The following is a 13,063-nucleotide window of genomic DNA, read 5'->3' as shown; positions in this document are numbered from 1 at the left end:
ATATTTTTGTATGTAGAAATTGCTGCTTCTGCTAACTCCTTCATCTTTAACGCTTGTACCATGGATGGGTAGTCATAGAAAAAGTCAACCGCACTATTGAACCTGCGTATGCCCTCTGCAATATTATCCATTGTAAGCTTATCTTCTAGCACTTCTACTCCTTCTTCCTCTTCATCTGGTATTGCCTCTCTTTCAGGAGTAGTCAGGTCAATTAGGTCATCTTCCATTAGTTCTTTTGCTCTGATGTCTATTAAGTCTTGAATATCCTACATATGCATATCTTCAAAGCCTTTCCCACCCACCTGCCTTGCCAAGTCCATGATGTCTTCCATAATTTCTTGGACAAAATCTGTGATATTGACAGTGTTCTCCCTTTTTACACATTCAGGCCAAAGATTCTTCCATCACAAGTTCACTGACTTTGGCTTGATAGCTTTCACTGCTCTTTCAATAATATTGATAGCATCGGCAATAGTGAAGTCCTTCCACTTTTTCATGATGTTATCCACGTTTGGGCCTTCGTCCATCACATGCACAATCCTCTCCAATGAATACCTTGTGTAGTATGCCTTAAATGTCCTTACCCCCTGGTCAAGAGGCTGGATGAGAGATGTTGTGTTGGGGGGAATGTAAACAATCTCAACACCCTTAATGTGGAACTCATATGTGGGTCTTGGTGTCCAGAGCCATTGTCCAATATCAACAGAACCTTGAATTCCATTCCTTTATTGGCCAGGTATTTTCTTACTTCAGGCACAAAACACTGATGAAACCAGTGTAGGAACAGTGATCTGGTTGTCCAAGCCTTCTTGTTGCTCATCCAACAGCTGGAACTTATCTTTTCCCTTCAAGTTTGGAAGTTCGCTGCTTTATAAATCAGTGTTGGCTTTATCATATGGCCTACTGCATTTGCACAAAGCAGCATGGTTACTCTATCCCTTGCAGCCTTGAAACCTGGTGCTCGCTTATCCTCTTTGCTAATGAAAGTCCTCTGTGGCATTTTCTTCCAAAATAGAGCAGTTTCATCGGCATTGAATGCCTGCTCAGGTTCATATCCCTTCTCTTCAATAATTTCCTTAAAGGTAGCAGGGAACTCTCTAGCTGCCTCTTGGTTGGCAGATGCTGCTTCTCCTGCCACTCTCACATTACGCAGGCCATACCTGTGATGGAATTTATCAAATCACCCTTTACTGACCAGAAAGTCAATGGATTGTGACACTCCGCATTCCCTGCTCTTCAAGTTATCATACAAAGACTTTGCCTTTCCTCTTATCATCACAGAGTCTACCGGAATTCTCTTCTTGTAACAATCCTGCACCCACAGAAATTTTGCAGCTTCCATATGAGAGAGATTGACATTAGAGAATGACACCGTGGAGCGGTGAATGGTCTTGTCTTCGCAGTGAGGCATCAAGGATCGCGCGGTCCAGCGAGTTGATCAATCTTCTCCTCTGACGCAACCGGAAACAGGAAGTTGCAGGAGAGGAGAAGATTGATCAACTCGCGCAGCCGCGTCTTTTTGAACGCGTGCGGCTCGGGAAAAAGAAAGCCGGCAAACTCGACATATAAGGTGAGGTGGAGGGAGGGAGCTGGCTAAACGCTGTGATCGGGTGGGTGGGGGCTGCTGGACCATGCGATCGTGCGTGTTCCCGGCTCACACTAGGAAGGAGGGAGTGAAAGGGAAAAAGATTCTGGGCCAAGGGGATGAAGAGAGAAAGAAAGAAACCCACAGCAGGAAAGAAAGGGGAGGACAGGCAGGTGAGCCAGATGCTGGAAGCAGGGGGTGGTGGAATAAAGAGTGAGATAAGCTAGATGGGGTTGAAAAGAAGAGACACACTGGTATAGAAGAGGAAGATAGGGGAAATCTGGACACAGGAAGGTAACAGAAAGAGGGGAAATTATGTGCATGGGGCATAGGGACAGAGACATAAAGGGGACATGCCATGGGGATGGTATATGGACACAGGGGGGGGGGCAATGGCAGATACATAGGGGAGATATTAGAAATGGGGAAAATAGGAACACAGAAGCGAGATGGTTTGTGGGGATGGGACAGGGACCGAGCTCGCAGGCTCCAGCAGCTTGCACAAATTACATTGTAACGTGCCACGAAAATAAGAGAGAGGGAGGTAGATAGATAAGCCACGCGAGAGGAGCTGAAGGGTGGTAGAAAGGAACAGATGGTGAAGGAGGGAGGGAAGGGTGGTGGTAGAAAGGAATAGAACAGACATTGAAAGAGGGTAGAGAGGAACAGACCCTGAAGGGAAATGTGGAAGAAAGAGTGGGGAGAAAACGCTGGTAGGGAAGAAGACAGATGCCAGACTATGGGGGAGCGGAGGGAAGAAGATGGGTGGCAGACCAATTGGGGGGGGTGAAGGGAGAGGCACAGTAACAGCAAATGGAAGACGCAGAGAGAAGACACACAGTGTATGGAAGGAATTTAATGAGAAGATGTGGAAAGCAGAAACCAGACAACAAAGGTAGAAAAAAAAAATTCTATTTATTTATTTTTTGCTTTAGGATAAAGTAGTATATTAGTTGTGTTGATAAAAATTTATAAACAAAGCCCTGCCAGCTGAACATCTCTTTCTCTAGTTCACTGCCAGAACTTTGATTTAAAGAAAGGAATAAGCTAAATATTGCAGTACTAAGGCTTATATGGATGCTGCAGGGACGGTGACGGGGCGGTGAATGGGATGACAGTGACAGTGACGGTGACGGGGTGGTGAAGGGAATGGCGGTGACGGGGCGGTGAAGGGGACGGTGGGCCGGGGCCAGGGTAGTGACGGGACAGATTTTATTCCCCGTGTCATTCTCTAATTGACATCTTGCACAACATGTAATGTCTTCGCACCTGCAGGAGTAGCTGCTGCAACAATTTCACGGATTGCTTTTTCATTCTTTATGTACCTAACGGTAGACTCATTAAGGCCATAATGCCAAGCAACAGCGGAGGATGACTTTACTCTCTGATGCATATCCAATAATTCAACCTTTTCTTGTAAGGTTTTTATTCATTTTTTCCTCTTGGGAGCACTTTTGGTAGCACCAGAAGTCTTGCGCTTTGTAGCTATGGTGGGAATCAGCGAGATTTCTCTGTGCATTGCTGAAAATCAGCTGTGCATACTGGGAATCAGCAATTTTATCTGTACTGTACAAACGCTGGGAATCAGCGATTTTCTCTGTGCAACTGGGAATCGGCAATTTTCTCTGCGTTGCTTGGAATCAGAGATTATATCTATAAACAGTGGGAATCAGTGATTTCTGTGATGTAATGGGGGGGAGCCAACAACTGAAAAACTGAATAATCGAAATCGCAATTGCTGAAACCTTGAATACGGAGGGAGAAGTGTATAAGGTAACTTTAAAACAATAATCTTAAAAACAATCTACAAAGGATGCATACAGTCACAAGTGACTCGAATAATGTATACAATAAAAAAAGGACTCAACACAGACTGTGTTTTGGCAAAATAAAAATGCCTTCACTCAGGGGTCTTTTCGGGTCCTTGATTGTCTTAAATGTAAAAACATAAAAGTCACAAAAAAATCCAAGTAGTTAAGAGGCTATAAACAAGCAGCACAACTCACATGACTACAGTGTAGGATGAAGTTAAGAGGTGATTAGGCTCAGGATAATCTAAGGAAATACTTTTTTACAGAAAGGATGATAGATGCATAGAATAGTCTCCTGCTAGAGATGGTGTCTGAATTCAAGAAAGCGTGAGACAGGTATGTGGGATCTATTACGGAGAGTAGGAGATAGTGGATGCTGTGGATAAGCAGACTGGGATGGGTCATTTGGCCATTATCTGCCATCATGTTTCTATGTTTCAGTAAAACAAATGGGAAAGGGTAAGATAAATGTGGCCTCAGCACAGAATGAGCAGTGGGGTGGGGGGATTATTGTTGAGACTGTTCCCCATGGACCTGACTCTAGCAATTAAGCAGGACATAAATAAGCTTATAGAGGAGATGACCCCTCCTTTCACCCAAAAAAGTCTTGTCTCAAGGGATTCCTGGGCAACTTGGGGGGAGGAAATTAGGGGCCAGCCCATCACATTATGGAAGTAGAATGTGGGAGAGGATGGCAGAGCAGGAGAAACTCCAGATGGACCTCCAGAGATTGGTAGACCTGATGAAAAGCTGGCAGCAAGTCCTAAATTAGAGGAATGCTTCTTGTCCGTCCGTCCCCCCTGTTTTACCGTGTCAGCTATTTTTTTCTTCCATTTGCATCTTTGTTTTCCTGACTACTCAACCAGCCTCTTTTAACTTTTCCAGATATTTTTGCCTGTCTTCCGCCTTTTGCGATCTTTTGTCCTATTCTTCAAAGATATCTTTTTCAACTTATTTATTTATTTAAATGATTTCTATTCTGCACTGCCAGTATGTTTCTAGTCAGATTACAGTTCAACATACATAATTTAAGATGAGAGACAACATAATATTCAGGGGTAACAAATAAAAGGCAGGGTAAGATTTATAGGTATACAATTTATGAGACGTTCTTTGTTTTTATTGTGCTCCATTTCTAATAGTGCTTTTTCTCTGTTCTGTGTAGATAATTTCCCGTTTAATAGAGTAGCTAGCATACTTGTAGAATTTAATTCTATCATACTCTGTAATTGAGCTGACAGCTTTCTATCTTTTAAAATAAGAATGCTAACTGCCATGCCACCAATTTTCTCTGTTTATCATCCTGCCAGAAAGGAATGGCAAACAACTAAGCTATTTTTAAAATGTTTTTTGGAACTTTACTTTCTCCTCACAGATGTGCATTTGGAGTTGGAAGATCGACTAGCCATGTTCATGAGGACAGAGGAGGCCATTATCTACTCTTATGGTTTTGCCACCATTGCCAGTGCAATTCCAGCTTACTCAAAGAGAGGTGATATTGTGTTTGTGTAAGTGCTGCTCGCCCTTCCCAGATCCTGCACTAAGATTTTCCTTGCTTTAAAAAACAAAAGCAAAATGTGAACCATTTAGCAATCCTCATCAAGATTCTCTTGATGTTAGAGTTGGCTTTTATCCTGATTAAACAGCAATATCTGTAACCAAATGCTGGGTGTTAGGATAGATTTGTAATAATCAGCTGCTTACTTGAAGAGGGATTTGTTTATTTATGTTTGTATCTTAGTATCTAATAAGTATGAGGTGTTTCAGTGCTGCTTTTAAATTGGAGTCATGTGCTGAAAGTCTGATTGCTTCAAGCTTTTAGTTTTCCATACAGGATTTTGTCTTGCTATCCTTGTGACTGAAGTATAATTGAAATATAAACAGTTGCTGGTGAATATTTCTAGTCTGTATCTTAAAACATGAACAACTTTACTGAAAAAGTAACTGAACCAGGTGAGCTAATGATCTCCGTCATACATAACGTGACCATTTATTTTTTTTCATCAAAACGGGACATCTACTGATTTTCAGTCCCACCCTAGCCCCGCCCCAGCCCTGCCCCAATTTCTTCCATTTATTTTTTATGTACACACAATAGCTTATTAATGGGAGCCATAAAATTTTTTAAAAACACTCAGCAAACACTATATGCAGAAAAAAATGTTAATTATCATTTATATTTGGGTTTTTCAAAGAGGTCAAGACAGATGACTTTAAAATATGCAATATCAACTCAGTAACAACTATAGAAAAAGAGACAAATATAGTGCAAAATATAGACTGCAAATATAAATTCTCAAAACTGACACATATTGATCACTAAATTAAAAATAAAATCATTTTTCCTACCTTTGTTGTCTGGTGAGTCTGTGGTTGCATTTCTTTCTAACTGTGCATCCTTTCTTTCTTTCTGTCTTTCTCTCTCCCTGCCCCCCCAATGCCACCGCCGTCTCCCTGCCCCCACAAGCCACCGCCACCACACTCCCCTAACTTTTTCTTTCTCTCTCACTGCCTCCCCCCACGCCACTGAGAACAACAATTTCTCCTTGCTTCCCCGCCGCCAATGCAGCAACAGGGCTAGGCCAGGCGAGTGCAGCGACTGCACAGCGGCCAGCCCAGAAGCCTTCCCCCAAAGTCAGTTCTGACGTCGGAGAGGAAGTTCCGGGCCAGCCAATCGTTGCCAGGCTGGCCCGGAACTTCCTCTCAGACGTCAGAATTGAGTCGGGGAGAAGGCTTCTGGACCGGCCCTTGTGCAGTCGCTGCACTCGCCTGGCCCTGTTGCTGCGTCAGTGGCGGGGAAGCAAGGAGAGAGCCCAGGCTCTACGATCGCCTGTCCCATTGTCCCCACGCATAGCTTCGGGACACTCTCTCTGAAAACGGGATATTTCGGCATCCGGAAGCTGTGCGTGGGGACAACGGGACAGGGGATCTAAACACGGGACGGTCCCGTTCAAAATGGGATGTATGGTCACATTAGTCATACAGGAAATAAATGTGTATGAAGATCCATTTTCTATTTGTTCTTCCTAAGTCTGGGCATGACAAATGTTGAAGGAGTAGCCTAGTACCAGTACTTAAAGCAGTGGGATGAGAACCAGAGTAAGTCATGATTCAAATCCAGCTTCTTACACAGATGCAGCTTATGACTTTGGCAAATCACTTAACCCTCCATTACCTTAATTACTAGCTTAGGATTATATTTTATTAACCTAGGTTAATACTGCTTTGTGCATATTAATAAATAGATCTCATTGCAAATAAGAGGACCTGTATTAAATAACATACATTTAACTAGCAATTGTCACACATATGTTTAGCATGAGTTAGTAAATCTAGATTTACCTTAGATTTTAAACCCTCTGGGGCAAAGATGTAAGTACTGTTCCCTGAAATAACTTACCTTGAGCTGAGTTTTGTAAAGGTAAATAAATCTAAAATCCAGAAATCTCATGGGTTACTAAGGTTGGTCTGTCAGTTGTTTCAGTGGCTTTTCAGCCTGTCACACCCCGGGTTCTTGCCGATGTTGCAAGTCCCAGAAAAGTGACCAAAACTCCAGTCCTACGTGTCCCTTGCTACTAAGGGATCCTCCAGGTCTTACTTTAGGCATGCATGCAAGGAATACAGGTTTCAGTCAGAATGTGCAAAACCAAAAATAGCTTTATTTCAGTAATGGTAACAAAATTCAAAACCATTCAGGCTTCAGCCTTGCAGTGCGGTATGTAGTCAGTGCGATATATAGTCACAGCACATGACATCTAACTCATAAAGGTCCATCATGAAATATTCAAAAAACAAAACTTGCATAACACTGTATTGCAAACAGTCCCTGCTTCTGGGATTGCAAGCTTATGGGTCTCAGTTCTCTTCACCAGAGCAACAGTGTTTTTAAATCAATATTCTTTTAGCCAAGCAGTTCATTGTTATGTTCACAAATCATGGATATATCACAAGTCTTCAATAGCACATGTACGTTTCCCTTCTCTGCACTGGTGCACTTGGGATTAGCCACAGCTGAGAGAAAACAACGTGCTGGCTCAGCTTGGCAATCAGCCAGGAAGTACAAACACACATACCACGTTTTATAGCTCAGGGCTTTAAAGAAAACTTCTGTATTAAGCTTTCAGGGAGAGTTTCAAAACTGAAGTTTCTAAACTTTCAGATTCCCTAGCAGCACAGAGGATTAAGCAGCATGAGAAAACATCCAGGTTTAAACTCACTGTAATTCCATAGGCAATGGCTGGGTTTCAGTGCATGCCTGGCTTGCCTGGGTGTCCATTGCTTCCTCCTCTGGCTGCTCCCAAGGCTCCCTGATATGAGCTGAATCCTCTGCCTCTAGCATGGGCCAGTCTGAGAGGGACTGGCTCTCTCCAGCTTCATACCCTCCTGGGTGTTCCTCTCCCGGGTGCCTCGTGAGTCTGGCTTCCCTTGGCTGCTTCCCCCTCTCTTCTCAGCAGGCTCATTATATCCGGTGGAAAACCACTCCCCTTCTGAGACTGTGGGGGAAGGGTTTTCCACCCACTGACTTGTCTCCTGCTTTCACCAACGGGATACTTCCTAGCCCTGGTTTTAACTGGCTGTTCAAATTTCCTGAGATATTTAACAGTGTCAGGATGGGGTTTGCATAGAGTGAAACTTTCACATTTATCCTGCCCTGTTTCCGCTATTTCCATTTCCAAGTCAGAGCTAGAGTCAGCTTGATTCATTAATTGATCAGTCACCTGATCTGCTCTCCTGCACCTAGGTGGCTTGTGCACATTCCTGCTCACTGGGGCAAAACCAGGAACGGATTCGGGTTTATTGTGGAAAAGACCCGAAATGGACCTGGTAATTTTTCTTCTTGTTGAAAATGTTTCCTTCCTAGAAATTTTCACTAATATGACTTAATGAACCAGCTTGCCTTAAGAGTACATAATTGTTTTCCTGAAGAAGCTGTGCTCTTCTACTTCCCATTTGGAGGAATTTTCACCTGTCAAAAATATTTCATAGAACTGAGAGGAATTACAAGGCTCTTGCAGTGCAGGACCTGCCGTGCATGAGGTCTTTAGGCCTTTTACAAAAGCTCTGGAAGGATCCATCAGTTTGATGCCAAGCATAAATATGTGAACCACTTATGTGAAGGTTAAAACTGCCACTGCCAATTCCAGACTTTGTTTCTTTCATCTAGCTGCCCTGTATGCCCACGCCCCTTCCCTTACTTTGTTTAAAAGCAGAGTGAAAGCCCAAGAAATGTTCAAGACGATTGAAGACCAATACTTGATCTCAAATCCGTCAATGCAGCGTCCATTCGGTCAGTTATTGTGGCGGTGGCACCAGGGAAATTCTTAGCCTACCTTTCTGGCCCACAGAAAATACGTACTCAAGATTTCATGTCTTGGAACATCATTTCCAGTTTTCCGCCCTGCTGTTTGGACTAGCCACGGCACCTCGCACCTTTACCAAGGTGATGGTAATGGTGGCCACTCATCTCCGCAAGGTAGGGATCCAGGTGCACCCATACTTAGACAACTGGCTGATTCAAGCCCCATCCAGAGAGGAAGAACAGACAGTAACGTGGAATGGGCCATCTTTTGGCGGACCTGGGCTGAATAGTCCATTTCAAGAAGAGTCATTTGGTTCCAACCCAACAACTGGAATACCTGGGAGTTTGGTTCGGCAGTGGGCCATGTTTTTCTGCCAGAGCCATGCAAACAGAAGCTCCAGCAGGAAATAACAGAACTAATGGCGGTGACCATAGATGTGGTACCATGGGCGAAAGCTTATATGCGTCCCTGCAGGACTCCCTTCTGTCCCACTGGTCTCCCCAGTTGTACTCCATCTGTTGTTTCCGTGCAGGCAGAGGTGAGGAGTAGCTTGCAGCAGTGGCTTCTCTCAAAGGGCATGCCATTCCACATAGACTCCTGGGTCATCCTAATGACAGATGCCAGCCTTTACAGCCGGGGCAGTCATTGCAATGGGCATCTGGTGCAGGGCCATTGGTCTCTCAGAGAAAATGGTTCATCAATCACCTGAAACTGTGAGCCATTTAGCTGGTATTGCAGACGATGGCAACTTCTGCCACAGCGGTGGCTTATGTCAAGTGGACATCAAGAGTGCTCTATTACGGCTAGAGGCTCATTTCCTGATATGATGGGCGAAAGCCCCTCAGGCAGTCTCCGCAGCCCATTTAGTGGGAGTGGAGAACGATCAAGCTGACTTCCTCAGCCAGCAGACGCTGGACCCAGTGCATTGTTTGTTGGTGGGGTCGCCCACAGATGGACTTCATGGCCTCAACAGCGAAAAACAAGGTGGATCGCTTCTATATCCAAAGATTTGAGCTTGGGGGCATATGGTTGGATGCATTAGTTCATCCTTGGCTGAGATAGGGCTCTTGTACATGCTTCCCCCGTGGCCCATGATAGGATGGGTCATTCATAAGATTGCAGGTCACCTGATCCTGATGGTTCTTGAGCCCATAGAAATCCAGAACATTATGGGCTTATAGCATGGGTCTTGAGCGGGCAGCCCTAGTGAAGAAAGGTTACTCGGAGGTAATTATAGCCACTCCCCTTAGAGCTAAAAAGCCGTCAACCGTTGCGGTCACTGCTAAGGCCTGGAAATTGTTTCAGCACTGATGGGCCAAAGACAATGTGGAGCCTTTGAAAGCTTAGATTTGAAAGATTCTTGCATTCTTACAGGCAGGCCTTGAGAAGGGCCTGGCGGTTGCTTTGTTGAAAGTCCAGGTTGCAGCTCTCTCCTGCTTCAGAGCGCATGAGGATAAGGTCTCGCTGGCCTCGCATCAAGACATAGCAAGATTCTTAAAGGGGTTCTTCAGTTGCATCCTCTGGTAAGATTGCCCTTCCCATCCTTGAATCTCAATTTAGTTCTTAAAAGGGCTCTCTTTGAAATTTTGCAGGAGGCTTCTCTTCTGGACCTCACAGTCAAGACAGTGTTTCTGGTAGCTATTACGTCTTCAAGAAGAGTCTCGGAATTGCAGGTGCTCTTGTGCAGTGAGCCATTCCTAAAGATTACATAAGCAAGGCTTTGGTACATCCCTAATGTTCAGGACTACTAGACACTTTGCACTAGAATAAAAAATTAGGTTCTTACCTCGATCTTCTTTCTTGTACATGTGTCTAGTAGTCCTGAAGCCCCCACCTGTCATTATTTTGAGCCTACTTTGCTGAGTCAGAATGTGTGTTGAAACTGGAGAATTTTAAAAACCTGGCATTTTTGTCTGACAAATGGTTATGTGAGTAGCTACGAGCTCCAAGAATGTTATTGCTGATTGCACGCCATTTCTATTTTGATTTTCTAACTTCTATTTTCTAACTTCATTTGTTATACTTGTTACAGAGCAGAACAGAATTGGACTATTAAGTTAGAGCAGAGGTCCCCAAAGTCCCTCCTTGAGGGCTGAATCCAGTCGGATTTTCAGGATTTCCCCCAATGAATATGCATTGAAAGCAGTGCATGCACATAGATCTCATACATATTCATTGGAGAAATCCTGAAAACCTGACTGGATTCGGCCCTCAAGGAGGGACTTTGGGGACCCCTGAGTTAGAGTGTATAACACTAACACACACACCATACACCTCTGGAAACAAAAGTAGACTGACTAATTCAGAAGCAAACATTTAGGGAAAACATGGGTCTTAGAATTCTTTTAAAAGCCTTCTTCCCAGTTATCTTTAGTTTAATTTCATTTGACGATATGCCTTGCCATAAAACATTCAAAATGAGGTACAACACAACTCTATTGAATCCCTTCGCAATTTTGCCCAGGCTCCCATACCCAACCACTGTCTATTCCCCAAGAATCCTAGCCAGCGGTGCTTACTGCACTTTACATTTTCCTTATTCTAGTTAATTTGAAATAGGGTTACCAGATTTTTGGTCAAGAAAAAGAGGACGCGTGGCCCTGCCCCGACCCGTTTCTGCCCCCGTCCCCCACTTTGTTACACCCCCCCAACCCCAACCCTAGACAAACCTCATCTCTTCGCTTGCGTAGATGCCCTCCAGACACGGCCCCGATCTCAATGCTTTTCAAAACCCAAAGTGGTAGGTTTTGAAACGCTGTCCAGACGCCTGTAAAAAGAGGACATGTATGGGTAAATCCAGATGTCAGGCCTTTAAATACTGGCTTTTAAGGAATAACTTTGAAAATTCTGGTCTTTACAGTCCCCCTAAATGTCTGGAAGTAGACAATGAAGGGTTATTTTACCTCAAACCTCATGACTACCAAATAGAAAAATGTAGCAGTAAATCACCAAAGTACACAAATTTCTATTGAAAGTCTTTCAATAAAGAGGCATCATTTATATTGGCAGTTTATTCCTTGGTAGATGCCTCTTTATTAAAAATAAGAGACATATATTTATATCCTGGTTATTTTCATAGATTCTGATTTGGCATAGGGTCTGAATGAGTTTGTATTAGTTGCATGATTTCCTTTGTGAAATTCTAACCAATTCCTGTGAGATACAGGTATTTGTGGCTCTTGCTAACGTGACTTTTTCAAAACCTGAAGGAGAATTCCTGAAAGAATGTAAAAAAAAACCAACAACAAAACTTATTAACCAACCTGCATTAGTTCAAAATGTGACTCTTTCTACTTGACATGTGTACTTTTGAAATACTATAGAGGATATTGTGTTTTTTGAAGTAGTGATGGCTGGTTGCAAAGGGCATTTCCTTTCCATTAATACCCTTTGTGGGAAGTTGAAGCCCCCTTGCCCTTAACTTAGGCAGACATTAATGAACAGGAAATTCTTGACCTTGAAGGTCAGTGTTGCTATTGTAAACTACCAATAGGAAGAGGATAAAAGCTATAATACAGCTTTTTAATTCCTGTCCTTCTCCTGGCATCAAATTTCAATTGGTTAGTAATGCAAATTTACCAGTTATTAAAGCTTTGGGCAGTATTCCAATGAGAACAAGAGATTCCTGTCCCAATATTTTGATTGCACCCTTTTTAGATTGTTTTTAAGAAATAATCCTGAATGCATGGGACCCTTAGAGTTAGCAAAATAGGGATTTATTGTTCAAATGTGTTTTTTTTGGGACAAAGGTGGCCATGCTACAGATTAGCCTCTTTTTAGTTGTCTGGTTAATTAAAAAACACTTGTATTTTAGCCCTTTATTAAGCGAAGACTTTTACTCTACTAGGAGTCTGATGTCTTCTATATCAATATGGCATTGGGTTAAAATAAATTTTTAAAAAGTCAGTTCAGTGTGTGAAGTACAGAACAGACTACTGTTCCAACTCATATGTTATATTGGAATGCAGATTTTACATGAGCCTGTTGTATTACCAGTATTTTGTATTATCTATAAATTTGATATAACCAAAACTTGTCTGTTTAGATTGTAAGCTCCTTTGAGCAGGGACTGTCTTCTTTGTGACTCTGTACAGCGCTGTGTACGTCTGGTAGTGCTATAGAAATAATTAATAGTGATAGTAGTAGTTTGAGTTGATGTTGACTTTAAAGCATTTGTACAAACCCTAAAACTCTTACCATATTTTATTTATTCTGGTTTACACTTGATGGATCACCTTACCTGCCCAGTCCCAAAGATACTTTTATGTTTTTAGATCTTTTTTTTCCCCCAGTCAATCTTAATAACAGTTAGGGAAGCATATCAGCCAAGTTTAGCCAAAGCCACCCCCCCCCCCCTAAATACTTCA

At 42.9% G+C, this 13,063-nt stretch overlaps 1 protein-coding gene across 2 annotated transcripts in view; it reads left to right on the top strand.

Annotated features, from left to right (window-relative positions):
- SPTLC1 (serine palmitoyltransferase long chain base subunit 1) overlaps nucleotides 1-13,063 on the top strand; it is a 147,048-nt gene that overhangs the window by 46,924 nt on the left and 87,061 nt on the right. For both annotated transcript variants that reach the window (XM_033928949.1, XM_033928952.1), the window contains one exon: nucleotides 4,772-4,904. In XM_033928949.1, coding sequence (XP_033784840.1) covers nucleotides 4,772-4,904 — 133 coding nt within the window. The remainder of the gene's footprint in view (nucleotides 1-4,771; nucleotides 4,905-13,063) is intronic.

The sequence above is a fragment of the Geotrypetes seraphini genome, chromosome 1 (genome assembly GCF_902459505.1).
Source record: "Geotrypetes seraphini chromosome 1, aGeoSer1.1, whole genome shotgun sequence".
Classification (NCBI taxonomy): Eukaryota; Metazoa; Chordata; class Amphibia; order Gymnophiona; family Dermophiidae; genus Geotrypetes; species Geotrypetes seraphini.
This window is presented reverse-complemented; position numbering and strand designations above follow the sequence as displayed.